The 19515-nt window shown below is 31.4% G+C and overlaps 1 protein-coding gene across 2 annotated transcripts; it reads right to left on the bottom strand.

The window, feature by feature from the left end:
- Nucleotides 1-833: 833 nt before the first annotated feature.
- LOC123703568 (facilitated trehalose transporter Tret1-like) lies at nucleotides 834-17740 on the bottom strand. 2 transcript variants are annotated; one of them, XM_045651641.1, is made up of 4 exons: nucleotides 17498-17740; nucleotides 3167-3215; nucleotides 2859-2994; nucleotides 834-2389 (listed from the first exon to the last, which is right to left on the bottom strand). In XM_045651641.1, exons 2-4 carry the CDS (start codon nucleotides 3185-3187, stop codon nucleotides 1050-1052), a joined length of 1497 nt encoding a protein of 498 aa, XP_045507597.1. In that variant the 5' UTR covers nucleotides 3188-3215; nucleotides 17498-17740; the 3' UTR covers nucleotides 834-1049. The 2 variants fall into 2 exon arrangements, with proteins under 2 accessions (XP_045507597.1, XP_045507598.1); XM_045651642.1 differs by lacking the exon at nucleotides 17498-17740 and adding an exon at nucleotides 12842-12910.
- Between the last annotated feature and the right edge of the window lie 1775 nt (nucleotides 17741-19515).

Here is a 19515-nt window from a genome sequence, read left to right as displayed (position 1 = left end):
TTTGTACTGGTTAGTGGTTTATTTCATTACATTACAGCCTACAGGGCAGTGCGAACTATGATTCATTAAAACAATTAAAATACTACACGGTATAAAAATTATCACAAATTATATAGGAATATCACAAACGAACTGCGACATCACAACTTATTTAATATATTTACATATATTAAGATTGAATTGTCACTAAATAAATCAACCATAGGACTCGTATCGATTCAAGAAATATGTATCTACTTATTTAAAAACTGCCGCTTGGTAAGGATTAAGTAATTAGTCCTTTAACTCTACGAATATTTTTGTTTTATTCGTAACTAGCGGTCCGCCCCGGCTTCGCCCGTGGTACATGTTGACGTTTTCTCTCCATAAGAACCATCCTCGTACTTCATGGAATATTATAAAAAAAGAATTAACGAAATCGGATCAACCGTTCTCGAGTTATGCGCTTACCAACACATTTTGCGATTCATTTTTATAGTATAGAGATATAATATTATTGCATTATGTATAAACATTTAAATTGTGCTCTAATAATGCATAGGTAACTCCAGTTACAATAATATATCTACCCATATCTTGATCTTTATTGAAATAAATACATGTTTATTCATTAAAATTATTCATAATATGTATCGTCAATCAATAAGTAGATACGTCTAATTATATACTCGTACTTATTAGTAATATTACCTAGAAAAGAAATTTAAAAAAATAAGTCCCAATGTTGATTAATTTAGTGACAACAAAATATCTAAATATTAAAAGTTTAGCTTAGTTACCACAAAATATCGTTACAATACTGAAACTCAAACTTATAACATAATGATAACATACAAAATTGGAGCTTAAAAATGTATCAAACAATCCGTTTTCACCTACAATATCAAGTCTGATATCACTGAGATTCTTACACAAAATATTTAAACAATACTCCAGTAATATTAAAAAAATAAAAAAGCAGTCTAAGACTGCATTTGTGTTTTCATACTAAAATAAACTAATGTTTGACATATTTTTTCAATTGATAAAACTAATAATCTAAACTATATCTAAACAGCATTAATTTCCTTCTTTTCCATTAAACTAAGTTGTACTTCTCTGTCCGATTTACGAATTCCTTTAAAACTATTTTCGATATCGATCAGCGTTCTATCTTTCGTCTCTGGTAGTAAACAGTACATAATTATTAAGCATATTGTCAATAATGCTGAATAGACTAGAAAAGCACCTTGTACTCCTATCGTCGAGTACAAATGTGGTGCTGTTTTCATAGATATAACAAATGACGGTGTTAAAAATGAAGTAGACAATGTCGATCCCAAGCTTCGATAGGCTAAAGGAAAAACTTCACCACAAATAACCCAATTCAAAGGTACAGCGCCTAAACAAAACGACAAAGTGTACGTTATCATTAAAACCATTGGTACTGTATCCAATAACCAATCTTGGGTAATAATTTCAGCGTTTCGCAAATATACAAATACTGATACAGCGGTTAAAGACAAAACTGTCATGGCTCCACTTATGAATAAGATCGTTCTTCGCTTATACTTTTTCAACAAGAAAATAGCTAGAAACGCGCAAATGGTTCTAAGGAAATCTATAACAGTGAATTGCCAAGTAACATCTGATAGACTTTCTTTGTTTAAAACAGCTTGAAGGATAACATTACCATACGCTGGTATCATGTGCGCTCCGCCGAATTCAAATACTACCAGCATACAAATAGCCACTATAGATGGCTTATAAAACTCTTTCTTCTTGAAAATCTTCAACACAGCCTTCAATGAATTAATTACATATCTTGAAACAGACAACCACGAGTATTTATAGATCTTATTCCTCTCCGTTTTCATATCTTCTTGTGTCTCTCGTTCTTGTGCTTGAACCATCTTTTCGAATTCTTCCCTTTGCTCCTCTCCATCGCCTCGAACCCATTTAAATGCCTTTTTGGCTTCTTCAAACCTCGATTTTGAAACTAGCCAATATGGTGATTCTGGGGACAGCATTATAATAGCCATAGATATAATCGGGAACATAGAACAAACCACAGCCGTCATTTTCCAGGATAGGTATGCGCCCCAGACGTGAGACAATAATATGCCAAGGCCAAGGGATATTGCGAAGGTGCCAAGAAACGCGCCCCTGTATCTAGGTTCTGTATATTCAGCTACAAGGATTGCAGCGAGTGGAGTTCTTAGTCCTAAAGCTAGCCCGTGGAGTAACCTGGCCAGTAGGAACATTGGAACCGAGTTGCCCAGGAAGAAGATGATCCAGCCGAGCAGTGCGGGGATGGTAGAGATGAAGTGAGACTTCTGTCGACCCAGTTTCCACATGAAAACTGGAGATATGAAGTTTCCGACGATGCCCATCAAGCCAACAGATGATGCTAGAAAATAAATACATAGGTAACTGATTAATACTGAGTTTGAAATGCATTTCAAAATAAAGTATTGATTTTCTCTAAGGATTTTCTATTAACTTTGCACCTAATTATTTTAATACATAATTGAGAATAGGAAAATGCGTAAGTTAAGAATTATTATCTATAATTAACGAATAATATTTTACGAGAAGAAAACCTTGAAGAGAACTTTACTGATTCTTTCACGTTTCTCCTTTTTTACAGATTTATCTGCTGTGTGTTTTATAGCAATACGGCTTTTTGTCATTTGCGTGTTCGACGATCCATAATTTTGTGTTTCCATGATTTTTCTTGTCTCTGTGCTGTTTTTGTTATGATGTATTTTTTTCTACGGTTCTTTGTGTTATATATGTGTGTCTGTGTGTGCGTGTGTGTGTTGTGTTGTCGCTGACAATTAGGTGTTTATTTCTATCTTTCCTATTGAATAACCCACCAATCCAAGACGTATCATGGTCAGTCAGCGTGACCGGGCCGCCATCTCTGATCAACTGCGCGAACAAAACTGCTGGGTAGCCGTGTGCGCATCCATGACCCATGATGTTCAGTGCTGCACCGGATACCACGAACGCCTGGAAAAAGAAAAACATAGATCATCATCATCATCATCATGTTCCCAGCATAACAGATAGTTACTTACATATTATTACACACATGCTACATTTAGGTAGGTGTTATAATATTCATGTAATTTATATCTAAGTCGAGATTGGAGTCCCGAAAAATTAAGATTATAAAAATTACCTGTTTAATAAAGGGCTTCATTTTTTTCGACTACATGTAGGGCACAAATCTGAAAAAGACAAAACAATACATGTTTAAAAAATCAAGTCAACTTTTTATATTCATTAAAAAAGGTCTCGTAATTAGTCATTTCATCAAAATGTAGTATTTTTATTTTCTACATATACTACTGCATCTTGTAAATATCGGTCAATTGTATACAAAATTAATTGGCCACAAAAACGTAATTTCTTCATAAATTCTCTAACATTTTCCTCCCATTGTAAAGCTAATTCAAACAAAATGGGGCCTAGGACTTAAAACTTAATTAGGCTTAAAATTAAACGATTAAATTGAGAGAACCTACACAAAGGACGTAATAAATTTGCATAATAAAAAATAATAACTCGTAGGTAGTTGCGCATGGCTATAATTAGTTTTTAATTTGTGTAGTACCTATTCATTTTATGACTCGAGTCATGCTATCGAATACAGATTTATGCCTCTGCACACAGATGCTATATTATGCGGAAAATAATGTTAAACTGTTAGTTTATTATATGACGAATTAGATGTAGTTAAGATGGTCAATAATCAAATTAACAAACCTGCGCACATTTTTTCTCCGAAAAGTTTTTCACATTTTTTTTTCTCCGAGGCTTCGCTCGCAGTCAAAGAAAAACCCGCATTGTTCCCGTTTCCGTGGGATTTCCGGGATTGAATCATTTGCCCGGGATAAAAAGTAGCCTATGTCCTTTCTCGGGTATCAAAATCTCTCTATACCAAATTTCATGAAAATTGGTTCAGTAGTTTAGGCGTGATTGAGTGACAGACAGACAGAGTTACTTTCGCATTTATAATATAAGTGTTCCTTATAAGTTATAACCAAAAAAAAAAAAAAATTGAGAAACAGTGAAAATTTGTAGAAATGGAAAATTAATTTTTGTTTAATGTATACCTAAATAAATTTTTGGCCACATCCAGTCATCCTTACCGATAAAACTCAATATTAAAAAGCAATGACCTCTTTTATTATATTGTAAAGATTTCTGCTGTACTTGTATTCCTCTCACACATTTATAAAGTATTCATTCATTCGATTATCGCAATGTTTCGATAAGATCAGCTGAAACGTGCTTTGTAGCTTAGCTGAATATTATGTTATTTTATCAACATAACCAGATATTATGATAAATTTTCTGAAAATCGTTGAAAACATGAAAGATTTTTATTCTATACAAAATTACATCAAAATTATTTTGCAAAATTTTTCCTTAAAATCCATGTTTTCTTCTCTAGCTTCGCCCAGCCGGCATATATACCGCTTCGCTAATGTGAGCATTCTGTCTATGAAGACATAATCTTAAACGATAGCTCATATGCGGGTAGCAAAGTTTTGCGGGTTGCTTGTTATGGGTGTACACATAGAGTTTTAAGATCTATTTGAAAAAAATGCGTCTGGAATTTTTTAAAGTATTTTTTACGCGCTCAGCGTATGCAAGACTATAGCCTCCTTTGAGCTTAGTACACCAACGATGGGACACCCTGTATAATACTCTACACTTATAAACTAAACAGTCAAGTATATGAACTGCATGAAGGTGCAGGAACAAAGGTTTTGTGTTGTAACGAGGCTGTGCTCTGCATTATTTACGAGTATATTGGTTAATGGGGTTGTAGTTACGCAATGACCATTGTCATTTTGTGTTGTAGTGTTGAACGTTATTATCGATTTTTTATATTATAGTAATAGCTGTACGGACAGTTTGTTCTGCGGTTGAAAATTAGATGTTGACCGATTTTCAGATCTACACAAAATTTCATGAGAATCGGTACATCCGTTTCGGAGGAGTATGGTAACTAACACTTTGATACAAGAATTTTAAATATTACCTAATAGAGAGATAGGAGAAGAGATAATGCAAGAGTGCATGTTTGTGTTGGGAAGAGATTATAGTTTTGTGAAATGCGATACCTATCATAAAAATATATTGACGAACAGTAGGTAGAAACTGTGAGGGTCTTATAAACTAAAAATTAAGCATGTAATTTAGATCATTTTTATTTTATTTTTGTACGTCGAATTGTTTAGTGTTTTGCTCGTGTTTTGCTTATTTTTATAATATCTATAGTAAAATAAATTATTTATTTATTTAGGGGCAAGGTTGGGTCAGGGTCACCGAAGGTTAGCAGGATGCTTCGTCATTAAAAACGGATATAACTTTAGCAGATTGTTCTGACTCAAGAACTATACTATAATTATGTTTTCAGGTTTTCCATTCATTTCGAGTATATAATTACTTTTAAATCGTGCGGAAATTCAATTTTGCTATTAATAATAATGATTACTGAAAAAATAACCTTGATCTAGCAATCAGTGTGATTCATGATCTGACTCTTTTAAAGAAAAAGTCGGAACACGCGGTAAATAGTAAAAAATATTGTATTGTAGTCGACATATAAACATTTTTTTATAGAAACTGTATCGAAAATTTAGTTTGGCTTGTTGTTTGGATTTTAAATATAATATTTTTTTGAGAATAAACTAAATAAATTTTAGTGTTCTTTGTATAAGTATTGGGAATTGATACTATCTAATAAATTAATAATAATAGTTTAAAAAAAACTAAAAAACACGCTTTTTATAGAAAACCGAACTAAAAAATAGAAAATTTTATCAAATTAGTGTATTGTCATCGGTCCTCAATAAATCTACAAAGTTTGAACGAAATCTGGCCGTTTAAAGTGGGTCAAAATCGCGCCCAAAGAAGTCGGTTACAAACATACAGGTGAAGCTAATATAAAGCGTGTAAAAAGGGAGTTACAGAGTCATTTGGAAAATTGCGCTTTATACACTAGAGATTTATTTGATTATCTAAATATGATTTTAAACAAATTAAGCGATTTTTATAAAACAATTATTTTGCTTAGATTTCTTTCATATTGAACATTTACCCTTCCGCAAAATTTATAGGAATGGTGCATGAGGATTTTAAAAAAATATTCGCGTATTGTCCCTTCTAATATTATAAATGCGAAAGTAACTCTGCATGTCTGTCTGTCTGTTACGCTTTCCCGCCCTCTCAACCGATATTGATGAAAATTGGCACAGACAATCTTTAGACCCTGAGAAAGATCATAGGCTACCTTTTATTGCGAAATATGTACCACGAGCGAAGCCGGGACGGACCGCTAGTTGAAGCATAAAAACAAAATTATAGAAGAGAACAAAGTGCTAATAAATTAAGTAATAAAGAAAAACAAGTTTTTCACAAATCAATTACTCTATTAGCATCCAATTATTGTTATTACTTAGTTATTAAAAATTAATCATCAAGATGCAATTGAAGGTAACAATTTTTTAACGAAATAATATTTTACACACTTTTCACCTGTACTAACTATCTAGGGCGATTTAGCAGATTGACGTTAAATTTAAAGAAAGTTAGTTTGACTGTGTATTGCCTTTTCAAATTAAACTTTCAATAATTTCGATTTAAAGTAGATGAAGGAACAAATTCCTCTTTAAACTTTAATATAGATTTCCAAAATGGGATATATGGCGCATTATCTGGCTGTTATTTTTTAAATTTGCCTAATGTTTGCAACAATATAATTCTAAATACAGGGCAATAGTAATAATTACCACTATTCTTCATTAATTACAGATTCTCAGAATCTTTTTTTTAATTAACACACGCATTCAAGTATAAAATTACATTCGTATTATTAGCACAAGACGTTCGGAAGTAACAACAGATAGAATAAATAACTAAATTAGAAAAAAAGTCAAGAAACACTCTTAAAAAAAAATCATGAAACTATGAAACTATTGTAGTGTCACCGATTCTTGTTCAAAGTTTGATGTGAATTTGTCCGTTTAAATTGGTATCGAGTCTATAGAAGTCAAGGAGGAGGTTACATATCTATAGGTATGTATATTGTATATATCTATAGGTATGTGGAGCTAATAAAAGCGTGTTAAATATTTAAAATAGACATAATTTTCTAAACATTTTATATTATTGACCGTTTCCGTATCACAAGTAATTGAACATTTTAGAACGATTGCTCTTTTGACCTTGATTATTCAATAGTTTACTTCATTCCTTCCTTCTTATGATTTTTTATCACGTTTTGGAGGGATTTTTTTTAAACTAATCTTCCCCGATTCAGTTCGCTGGCTTTTCTTTATATTATTTCGTTACGTGAACGATCGTGACGATACGACCGGAACGATAAACTTTTTATTGATTGTAAGAAGTAAATGATTTTTACTGAAATGCTATTCTTGGTGGGTTTTTTTCATGCAGATGCTTTGGGTTGTAGTCTTTCACTTTGTATAGAAAAGTTAAAATGAATAAAAAATAGCTTTAGGTACCTATAAAAGTGAAGTCTTAAAATGTTTTGAAAAACGAACTAACGATTATGCTAAATGACATTCAGGCAAGACGTTGAACATTACTTTTAAAAACTTGACGAGCTGTCCTTTAGTCATTCAATAAAATGTCGTCGTTCAATGAACACGCTAGTCATTCAATCAAATAGCAGATTCAACTAGATGACTGCGACATATTCACATGATGTTACGAAGTATAAATAAAATACCTAAACCTAAAACATATTTTTAGAGAATATTATCTTTCGTAGATTGCCTTTTAGTTTTCATTAGAGAAATTCCTTGCAATTTTCACTGTCAATGTCGATGTGCGCACGCGCACATGTTTACGTATATTTTTTTGTTAGTATTTAATTTCTATTATATATCTCTTCAATTCAAAGTTGCACAATATTGCCATATTTCAATCCCGTAGGCGAATTGTAATTATGACTATTTCTCTTTACACCCTACAAAATATTTTTTACTGAATACTAACAAATTTAATATCTTGATCTACTTAAAACTTTTATATTATGCTTCCCATACAATTTTATGATCTTTAAATTATCCTGCTAGACATATGCAGTCTGTTATATCCAGAGACCTCTGGCATGCAATAAATCTAACAAGACCTTGTTAATAAACCAAATAATTTATAAATTAATGGATTCTTAACTTATTCTGACGCCATTCTTGTGTGGCATTTATTAATATTTTTAATTATCCTAGCCTCGCTAAGTAAATAAAGTAACTTTAGAATTATGTTAAGTCATACAAGATCAAAGATAAATGAATGAAAACGTGTTCGTTAAAATAAATATTGTGTGTTCAAAGATTATGCTAGAACTAGATTTCCGCCCGTGGCTTCGTCCGCGTTTTCAAAGAAAAACCCGCATAGTTCCCGTTTCCGTGGGATTTCCGGGGTAAAACCTATCCTATTACCTTTCTCGGGTATCAAAATATCTCTATACCAAATTTCATGCAAATTGGTTCAGTAGTTAAGGCGTGGTTAAGTAACAGACAGACAGACAGAGTTACTTTCGCATTTATTATTTTATATATTATAGTATGGATTATATTGTTTCCTATCATAAGTAATAATATATACGTATACTAATCATTATTTTTTATCATTCTCATCTCTCTAACTTCTTGCTTTTTAATTGGGGTCAGCACAGTCATCGTTAGTAGGTACATAGTTACATAATGAAACATTTTGTCAAAATTTACATTAATTAAGAAACAGAATCACATCGAGTTTTGAGGAAATAATTTACGAATAGGCGGGCCCACACAGAGCGACATATTTTCTTCGCTACACTAGGTACCTACTTGTTCTTTGTGGTCGTGGCTCGGCTGAAAAAAGCGCGTGTTAGGCCTTTGCCACACTTGACGGACATTACATATTGTTATTTCATACAAATTACAAATAGCTGGTACACTACGCGGAACTATGTAATTTCCGTCAAGTGTGGCGAACACCTTTCTGTATTCCACGATGAAGTAATATGTGGTTGTCCACACAAATCGAGCGCTTAGGAAAGCAATTTCTTCGCGAGGCTGCGCGCTACATGTGGATTCGCCTAATGGAAAACCAATGATTTCAAACTGAAAATCCATTTTTTATTTCGCTGTTTAATTTTACTCGTGTCTACGTGTGTCTACTAGGATCTTACGGCTTATGGTGACAATAATGCAATAAGCATCGCATTTTAATTAACGTATTATTGTTTATTTTGTATGCAATTATGTCATATAATATGTTTCTAGTAGGATATTAAAAATAAACAATAAGTTATGTATTTATACCGTGCGCGTGGTCGTGGTTATATTTTTAAACTAAAACTTGTGGAACTTAAAAAAAATCTATATTTTAAATAAAATTGAATTTAAATAATAATAAGTGCATATCTGGTGATTGTACTAAATAAGATATTTTTTGTAGTCATTGTTGTCATTGTAAAGTTTGTATAAAGAAAATTTAACTGGAACGGAAAATTTAAATCCAAGCGGAGCAAGGGTACTCAGCTAGTTTTATACAAATTCCAAGGTACAAATTGTTGTTTTGTTAGTTTAATTTTAACTCCATATCGTACAAATGTAGGTTTTATTTATTTATCTATTATATCTAAGTAGGTACTATAAAAGAATATACCGGTCGAATTGATAACCTCCTCCTTTTTTTAAGTCGGTTAAAAATATCGTAACACTACTAGTATAGTTTTATATTATCTATGGGTATCCGTTTGCACTCATATTCCTTATTAATTGTAATACTTAATTCAATAATTTATAAGTAGGTAAATGCTTATGTAAATAAACGAAGTGATTGAATTTTAAATATTTGCTTTAGTTTGCGCAAACAAATGGAATACTTGTTCATTTTTTGTATTTTTCACATGGAAAGTGTGTTTGCTTATAGGGTAAACGCAGGTATTAACGACCCCTCTAAGGCAATTTCAAAATCAACCATATTTTTTAAGTATACTGGTTCTTCTAAAGATTTATAATTTCATTTTATATGCTAGTGTTATGTATAAAAAATGTATTTATTGAAGCAAATACATTCTAATAAAGGATTATCTTGTAAAAAATAATTTACAATGTGACTTAGTCGATTGTTGCTATTACCGACCCATAAAAACGGCTGTGAAGCTATTAACGATTTTTATGCAGCTATTCCCGATCGTATGTGAGAGGAAGCCTTTTTCCAGCAATGGAATGTATAGAAGCTAGTGATGATGATGATTACCGATCTTAATAAAATGAAATAAAAATGCAAATATATTCGTATTTTTTTATTGTAGTTATTTTTAATAAAACAAATGAGTACTTTTTAGTAATGAACTAAATAATTACAAACTTTTAAATTAATCAACATAATACTATTAATATATGTACATATATTAAATTAAGGATTTCAAACTCTAGGATATTTCGTTATGCTATTTGATTGATTGCTTCGGCGAGTTGTGTTTTACTGAATACTTTTCGCCGCTTTCGTGGCTCCATATTTCTGGAAAAAATATACCTAATTATATGTTTTATGTTAATTGAACCTAAAAAAAATATAATTTTTAATAGGTACCTATTATGTCATAAAAGTAATAAAAATATATTTGCACGCTCAATTACGAGCGGAATGTTTAAGGATCAATATTATCTGTATATACAAACATCTTTATTCTACATTCTGCAAATAAAGCAATTTGAATTTGAATTTGTAGATGAGAAACTAAACAATCTATATTCGATCGGTAATAGCTTCCTATAGTTGCTATTGCCGACCCACATGGGTCGGTATTAAAGTATGTAAGTATAAACCTAAATTGTATTACCGACCCATAAAAAAATGGTTATTTTAATTCATTTGACCATCAGACTATAAAATAGATTATAATTGATTAATGTCATACAAAATATGAACAAATGCATATTGTTTAAACAAAAAAAACAATGATTTACTACTGTAACTATTCGATAGGGATCCTCGAAAATATCATAACTTTGTATAAATTGACAACGCTAAAAGACACAACACTAGACAAAAAAGTTTAGTCGCTAATAGATTTTTATGAAGACTCATAGCTTAGATTTAAACTGGTCCATAAGACCACTTGTGTTAGTGTGATATAATAACATAAAAGAAAATAAAACAAAAAGTTACGTTGCTGTCATTGCCGACTTACGGGTCGTTGATACCTGCCACGACTTAAACTGGTGAAGCTAACACCGTCCCATTTTAATTTTAAGTTTTATCGTTTCAAATTACTTTTTATTAATAAAATGTTGTAAGAAATGAAAAGTTGACACTTAAATGCATTGACATTTAGTAATATAAATTAAAGTATAGATGTCATTTGTTTGTAAATGTCTTAAAAAGATACTCACAGTACTTACCCGAAGGAACAACGGAACAGTACGACACGTCCTGCTTCCACGCTACCCCGCAGCAACTTACGCATTTTAACTCTTTTTTGCTCAGTTACTCACTCTAACGTTAAAGTATACGATGCTCAATTAATACATTCGTGTATAACTTTGCCTACCTATAGCTAGAATAGTTCTGGAAACGTTTAAATTTCGAATTACTTTTATAGGTCGGTAATACCTTCAGATTTTCGATGGGTCGTTGATAGCTGCGTTTACATAAATCTTTTTCGGATATTGTCTGTACAAACAAAACTGGGTAAACGAGATCATATCGGGAATTTTTACTTGTAACGTCTATAACAGTTATAAAAATAACTAAGTTAAAAAATCCGACTTAAAAACGGAAAAGTAAAAAATAAAAAAAGATTTGATATTATTAATTACTAAATATTAGGTATTTAGATGCGCTATTTATTAAAATAGGTTTGATGTCGGTGCCACTAAGTGTGCTTGTCAACGACTTCAAACGTTTTCGGTAGGTAAAGCGATAAAGCGGCGGTTTATTTATTTTTTTGTAACTATTGTCTTAGTTCTTACATCTGTATTAGACAGGTGGAATTAATGGTGAAAGCTTCATAGGTTTGAGGTATTTTTAAACATAGGTATAATTGAAGACTACTGTCGTTTTTACTATGTAGGTAGGTACGTAGGTACCTAATTCAGATGTAGGTAGGTGAAAGGGGGCCGAATCACTAGATTTTTATAAATTTAAACACCTAAGTATAATTTAATTAGATTAAAAAGGTTATATTATTACAATGTGCAGACTGTTGTCTGTTTAATTTTAGCCAATAGAATTCAGTTTTAAGAATAGTAGGTAATAGAATAATGTGGGGGTGTTCATATTCTTTTCTGTCAAAAAAACTACGGGCCATTGGGATCAATTTAGTTTTATTAGGTTATTACGAAAATGTTAAAAAAATTGCTTACTGTAAGTAAGCCCGATCTTACAAAACACAATGTTTTATCATTTTGATGTTTTGCTGTTACTTCGTAAAGTAACATTTTTATTAAAAACATTGTTGTATTATGATCTAAGTTACGTTGAATCGTAATCGTAAATCTTGAATTAAATGGCAATTTTATTAAAATAATAATTAACAATGTGTTAAGTACCTAGTTAATTAATAAAATGAATGAATTACTTTCCTATTTTATCAATTACTGCAATTACTTATGTACTTACTTATAATAAATTTGCAATGGAGTGTTGAATAAAAATTCAATTATTAAATAACAATAATTATATTTCAATGTTAATAAAGATTATTATCTCATTTTGAACTTGACATTTTTTAAATTATAACTGATGAATGAAAATTATCTTTACGATTTTCCTCACGATAATTAAAATGAATTCCAATAGTTTATGCAATATTTACCTCTCAAATATTATGATGTTTTCATAAACTATCGCACTGTTATTCAAAGCATTTGACTTATAACACAGAATACGTAAGACTAAGCTGTTGCCGAGCTACCATTAGCTTAAGTCACATCAAAATGTCCTTGACAATGGGCTAGTGAAAAATTGGTTGTTTCATTTAGGCTGGCGACAAACGAGGCGTTTTATGTATCTAGGACCGCCCAGTTACAGTTTAAATAAATAGATTTGAAGAATGTTTCACACAAACGGAATTTAAAATGTGAGAAAGTGTAATCATTACAATGTGCAACGTATTTTTTGATCCATTATTGTAGTTTACAGTTTACTCAACTCGAACTTGGGTTTTATATATTGAGAATAAAAAATAACTCTGTAAACTCTATAAATTCATAGTATCTAAAGGCATTAGAGATATATAAGATTAACTGAGGTTCCTTCAAATATTTTGTATCATGCTCAGAGTGATAACATTATTTCATTTCCATAAATAAGTATGTTTTATTTTACTAATTTACAATTTTTTTCATAAATCGACGTGTACTTAATAGGTTCGAGCGAATGGTATTATGAATTATCTTACTTTTATACGTCATGTCTACTTGCCTAAAACGAACGAATTTAACACCATTGTTATTAAAATTAAAATATGTTTCAAACTGTTGTATATGTCCACAAGAAAATTAAACAAATACATCTGGTACAAGAAGGAAATAAGGATCAAAACAAATTATCATCTAAGGTTAAATCAATAATAAAAACAGTAATTTATTGTGTATAGTTTAATGAAATAAACTTTATGAGCGTAATTACTAATTACAATAAATAGCAATCAATCATTTTATGTAAGTCAACCATTGTAGCTTTAAAATTTGCATGAATACTTTATTTATTATTATTTATTTATAACCGTGCTTCACTTATGGTTTTCCTCTGGATGGAGACTTATTAAAGTAAGCTTTATTTACTTAGCATTTTTAATTTTTTTTAGTTTTATAGGCTTTTAGTTAAAGTAACGTAAAAAAATATGGTTACGGATAGAATAACAAAAATTTATTCTATCCGCAACCATATTTGCTTATATAAGTAAATCGTATTTTTTTATTAAGTAAGATTGTAATCTAAATAAGGCTATGAAGTATGTAGTCCTCTATAGTATGACGTAAGCCTTAGTTTCAATTTTCGTCTAAAGTCTAACAGTTTTAAGGAATCTTTCATAAATTAAAAATAATAATTTCATCAAATAAAATGGTTGAAAAAAAACGTTCGTCTATAACCAGCCTAAATCGTAAACATTGCAGGAAGCAATGCATTGATTACTTCACGTAGCACGCATTGAATTTGTTTCTATACAAAGGGAAATGAAAATTTAAAGACATTCACATGCATTTTAATAAATTCGTTATAGATTTTACCGTTTCATACCGTGATTTGGTCAAATAAGGCATGTTTTATAATTAAAGCATAATAATATTATGTACGGAATTAACTGTGCTTTGTTTCTGTATTTATAAATATCTCACAGCGAAATTATATTGTTATAATCAAGTCAACGTATCTAATATATCTTATACTAGCTTCCGCCCGCGACTTTGTACGTGCATCCCCGTTTTTCCACGTTCCCGCAAGAATTTAGGGAAATCCTTTCTTAGGGGACGCCTACGTTATGACATCTACCTGCATGCCAAATTTCAGCCCGATACGTCCAGTGGTTTGGGCTGTGCGTTGATAGATCACTATATCAGTCACCTTTGAGTTTTATATATATAGATAAATACAAAAATATAATAGTTTAGAAATTAAAGATTTTTACGGATTTTAAACGCGATTTATTAATTATAATTTTATTATGCCGACGTTTCGCACAGTTTGCAGCGGGGAAGATCAACTCTTGTTAAAAATATAACATCTTTAATTTCTAAATGTATAGGTAATACTCGCGTAAAATCAAAAAAAATAATATAATAGTATCTACCAATAGCTAGAGCTATACAGCCGGCAAATATGGATTATGGAAACAGTCAGCAGTGGCACACTAACCATCAAAGCTTATACAATGAAACATAATTGATCCTACAGAATAGTTATTCAAAAAATATTACGGCACTACGGCACTAACCCGTTCATCGTTTCTTCGTTCGTTTCATGTCATATAAAACAGTTTTACAAAATGTTTACGACACTGGGTACTCTTGTTATATTATGTCATCAATGGCTAGAAAACTAGTGTTTATTTAGTGTTGTACTGTTGTACAATGCTATGCCGCGCGGTTTCACCCGCGGACTAAACTCGCGTGCAAAATCAAATATGTCTATAGCTTATGTGTTATTCTGACATATAACCTATATTCCTGTAAAATGTTACATCGAAATCCGTCCAGTAAGTAGTTTTTACGTGAAAGAGCAACAAAGGGCCATTTTTCTTTTATTTTTTAAACGAAATAGAACTGCATTAATAGAGACGGGAATGAAACTAGCTAAAAATTCCTCCAATGTCTTCCCCTAGGCTCCATATAAAATATCACCCTGTACCTATAGTTTAATGTAGGTACATGTCGCCGTCATCTGATTCAATCTGCTATTTGATTGAATCGGCCTAGTCATTCAATTAAATGACGTCATTCAATGAACACGCTAGTCATTCAATCAAATAGCAGAATTAATCAGATACATATCTATCGTCAGTTTTGTATTGCAATGCAAAATTTATCATCGTATTACGTGCAGAACAACAGGTGAGAGTTAGAAGGTCCCGTGGGATTTCCGGGATGAAACCTATCCTATGTGTTAATCCAAGTTACCCTCTATAAGTGTGCTAAATTTCATTGTAATCGGTTCAGTAGTATTAGCGTGAAAGAGTAACAAACACACGTACACACACACACACATCCTTACAAACTTTCGCATTTATATAATATTAGTAGGATTATAGAAAAGCTAAATTAATTCTGCGAATATAAAAAATTTATTCAGGACTGGCGTTAAGTTGTTTAGTTTAGAGCACTCCATGTAATCGTGTACGGCAGTTTTTTCTTGACAAAGAGTTCAATATAATTTCTTATGGTCTATCACTGGTTCAAATTTTAGTGAAATTCGTTCAGTATTTAGGCGTGAAAGCGTAGCAGATAGGCATATAAATATACAGTTTCTCATTTATAATCTTAATTGAATATTTTTCAATAACAATTTAGTTCTTAGTTGTCATTCAGGTTAACAATGCTACCTATCATTTTATTACTACAGCTACGTAGTACCTAATAATAGCTCAATGTGTAATCCTACAAATATTATAAATGCGAAAGTAATTTGTGAAAATTGATGTTTGCTAGTTGCTACTCTTTCATAAAAAAAAACTACTGAACGGATAATATGGACTTTGGACGTCAAAAAATATGACTGAACTTTCGTGACCTAGATGTAGCATTAGTGCTAAAAGAGACAACTGAAGTTAATTCTGGTCTGGTTCTAAATTAGTCACATTACAACTTACTCAGAGCTAGCGCGCAAGAGCAACTTTTGTCTCCGCAACTATTTTGTCTCTCACATCAACTCTATAGAAAGTTGCGTCGCTACGTGCGCGCACTTTCTTACTAGCTCTAAGAGCTAGCGCGTCAGAGCCACTTTTGTCTCCGACACTATTTTGTCTCTCCCATTAACTCTATACCCTAATAAAAAAATCTCCCGGGAGTAATTAGTAGTAAGTCCATTATAGTAAGAAAGTGCGCGCACGTAGCGACGCAACTTCGTAATTCGTATAGAGTTGATGGGAGATACAAAATAGTTGCGGAGACAAAAGTTGCTCTTGCGCGCTAGCTCTTATTCTAATATCATTGGTTCCCACTAAAAAAGGTCGTACTAATTACTAGAATACAAATAGTAGGTATTTACATTTAATTACTTTAAAATTCCATGTAATTAATACGCATTTCGTAGTCTAAACAGAACTCTTAAATACTGTTATTATTGAATTTCAAATGTATGTAATGTAACTATTTTTAAATACAGTACGCAACAAGATTTACGAAATTATTATAGAACAGGAAAATTTAGGAAAACCTTTTTACCTATATAGTGATTTTAATTGTGTTTGAACATTACTCCATTTAATGAAAGTAGGTATCAACATTCATGTAAAACGAAGGCATTTCAAATTATAAAGAAAAATATAAATTTTGTGACTCACTCACCTGACTTAAAAATGAAAATTACTGAAAATTGTAATTCCTATAATCAATCGCGTATTTACACCGCATAACACTTTAAATTTCGCAATTTATTTCGATAAAAAATCTCATAAACAAGTCTCAAGTCATGCGAAATAATCTTATTTCTCGTTGCGTGTAAAAAATTAATCCCATGACCCTTTAGAGGTAATAAATCTGTATATGACATAATTGAGAAAGTCAAGCCCTTCCGGGTAAACATATATCGTGGTTAAGGCTTTCACCTCAAAATGTTTTCTTTACGCATTATGTCATATTAAGTTATGTGTTACCTACATCAAGATTGTTTGGTTTGAAGATGTTTGAAGATCACTGGCCTGAATATACTATGACAGTAGTTAAAAGTAGGCCTGTATCTTTCATACAATTAATCGCAGGTTTTTAAAACTTACAACAAAATTCTATTAAAACAAATGAAAATGTATACTTACTGAAAAACGTAATCACATACAATAAAACAACATTTTTTTCTAAACGAAAACTTAATTCCTTTGCCCGTTTGATAAAAAAAAAACTAAACTGTCAATTTATACATCCCGCACTTTTTCAAAATTGGAATTTTCATGGAACCACTAGTCTATGGAATTTCAAAATGAACGCGAGAAAGTGTCAACGGTCGATTTCTCTGTCGTCGTAACACCGACTGCGCATGCGTCGGTCACAGGTTGCAACACCCTGCGTCTGCGCCATTATATTATGTATAATGTATAGAGATGATTATGTATTGTTTATAATGGAGAAAAACTTGCGATCTAGTCAGACTTGTCTATGATTAAGAATTCTATTCATTAGCATTGTTTATTAATTATTACATTGTGAGATATCTATGAAGCGAGTTCGTTTCATATTCAGAAATAAACAAGCTTATGCTAGCAAAAAAAAATAGATATCAAAAAGAAACTCACTTAAAATTGTGAAGCAAAGGAAAGTTGATAAAAGACGAAAAGCTTAGGATAACTCAAACTAAGATCTGGGATCAAATTGAACCACTTAAGTTGCCTCCAGCTTTGAGATGAATTGTACTGATCATCAAACAAGGGTAACCTTGTAAAAAAGGTTGATTTTATAAAACCAATAGTTACAATCTGTTTAAAATAAATACAATTGCTTGCTATCCTATCCTTTCTACTAATATTATAAATGCGAAAGTTTGTGAGGATGTGTGTGTGTTTTTTACTCTTACACGTAAATACTACTGAACAGATTACAATGAAATTTAGCACACATATAGAGGGTAACTTGGATTCACACATAGGATAGGTTTCATCCCGGAAATGACACGGGAACGGGAACTATGCAGGTTTTTCTTTGAAAACGCGGGCGAAGCCGTGTGCCGAAAGCTAGTATAGTTATAAAGTTCAAAACAACTGCAATCTAACCAAATCTTTATAATTTTGTTGATTGCGACAATTCTATGAAAACCGAAAGTCACGAACCTCATGTAGGTATGTAACACAGTAGTGATTATTGAATTAAATTGAAAGCTTCCAAATAAATGTTTTCTATCAAAAGGTCAAACAAAAGTTTAAGCTTCGATATGTGGTTTACATACGTAGACACTTAATATATTTTTATCTTGTTTATAATTTGCATTACGTAGTAGATAACTCTGTGATGTTTTAACAGTTAAGTCGTTTAATTATTTTGTAAAAATCCTATTTTCTCTCCAAATAAAACTGAGGAAATTTGTTTCTATAGGTAACATTCCTCTTTAATCTTTTCCGTTTGCATAAAAAAATGTTTTCACGTACTTATTATGAAAGTACCGCCATATATTCTCCGTACCAATAAACGAATGATCCTCGACCTAATGTTGCCTGGATGAGATCGCTTTAGCGATAAGGCTACCTTATTGTGCGTAAATGTAATAAATGTTTGTGTCCTTTCATATAGTTTTTTTTTTTTGTATTGATTCAAATAAAGTGTTTTCATTCATTCAAATGAATAGGTAACCACTGCACTAATAGGTCATCTTGCTTAATAGTGCTGTAAAGAATACGTAACCATACCATTAAATAATTATGTGCTAAGATGTGCTCATCTTTTCCAACTGTACGTGAAGATTGTTTGATATTTTTTATCCTATAATCGCATCCTGTCCATTTATATTGCAAAAATGTTTAGCGAAATATTCGCTATTTATAAGTGCACGGTACATCGTATATTACTTATTAATATAATATCATCATCACCAGCCCATTTTATTTTATTGCAAGTTCAAAGGCCATTTTTGCCAATCCCCGTTAAAAATAGGTAAGATAGACTTATGAAATTGTTGTATTTTTTTAATGTTTTTTTTTTTTAATTGTATTGTATTGGCTGAACATGTTTGTGCTTTATTAATATAATTGTATCACCATTGAATACCATGTTTAAAGCAAAATAAAGATTTTATTTATTTACTAGCTTCCGCCCGCGACTCCGTCCGCGCGGATATCGGTCTTCGCGT

The sequence above is a fragment of the Colias croceus genome, chromosome 26, assembly GCF_905220415.1.
Source record: "Colias croceus chromosome 26, ilColCroc2.1".
NCBI classification, from domain to species: domain Eukaryota; kingdom Metazoa; phylum Arthropoda; class Insecta; order Lepidoptera; family Pieridae; genus Colias; species Colias croceus.
The sequence above is the reverse complement of the archived record's forward strand: the minus strand, read 5'-3'. Positions and strand labels throughout refer to the sequence as shown.

Excerpts from the sequence above, each read along its gene's own strand:
- LOC123703568 (XM_045651641.1), bottom strand. The coding sequence starts at position 3,187 with ATGAAGCCCTTTATTAAACAG. Across the intron at positions 2,995-3,166 it reads TGAAGCCCTTTATTAAACAG|GCGTTCGTGGTATCCGGTGC; the intron begins GTAATTTTTATA and ends TTCTTTTTCCAG. Across the intron at positions 2,390-2,858 it reads CCATGATACGTCTTGGATTG|CATCATCTGTTGGCTTGATG; the intron begins GTGGGTTATTCA and ends TTTATTTTCTAG.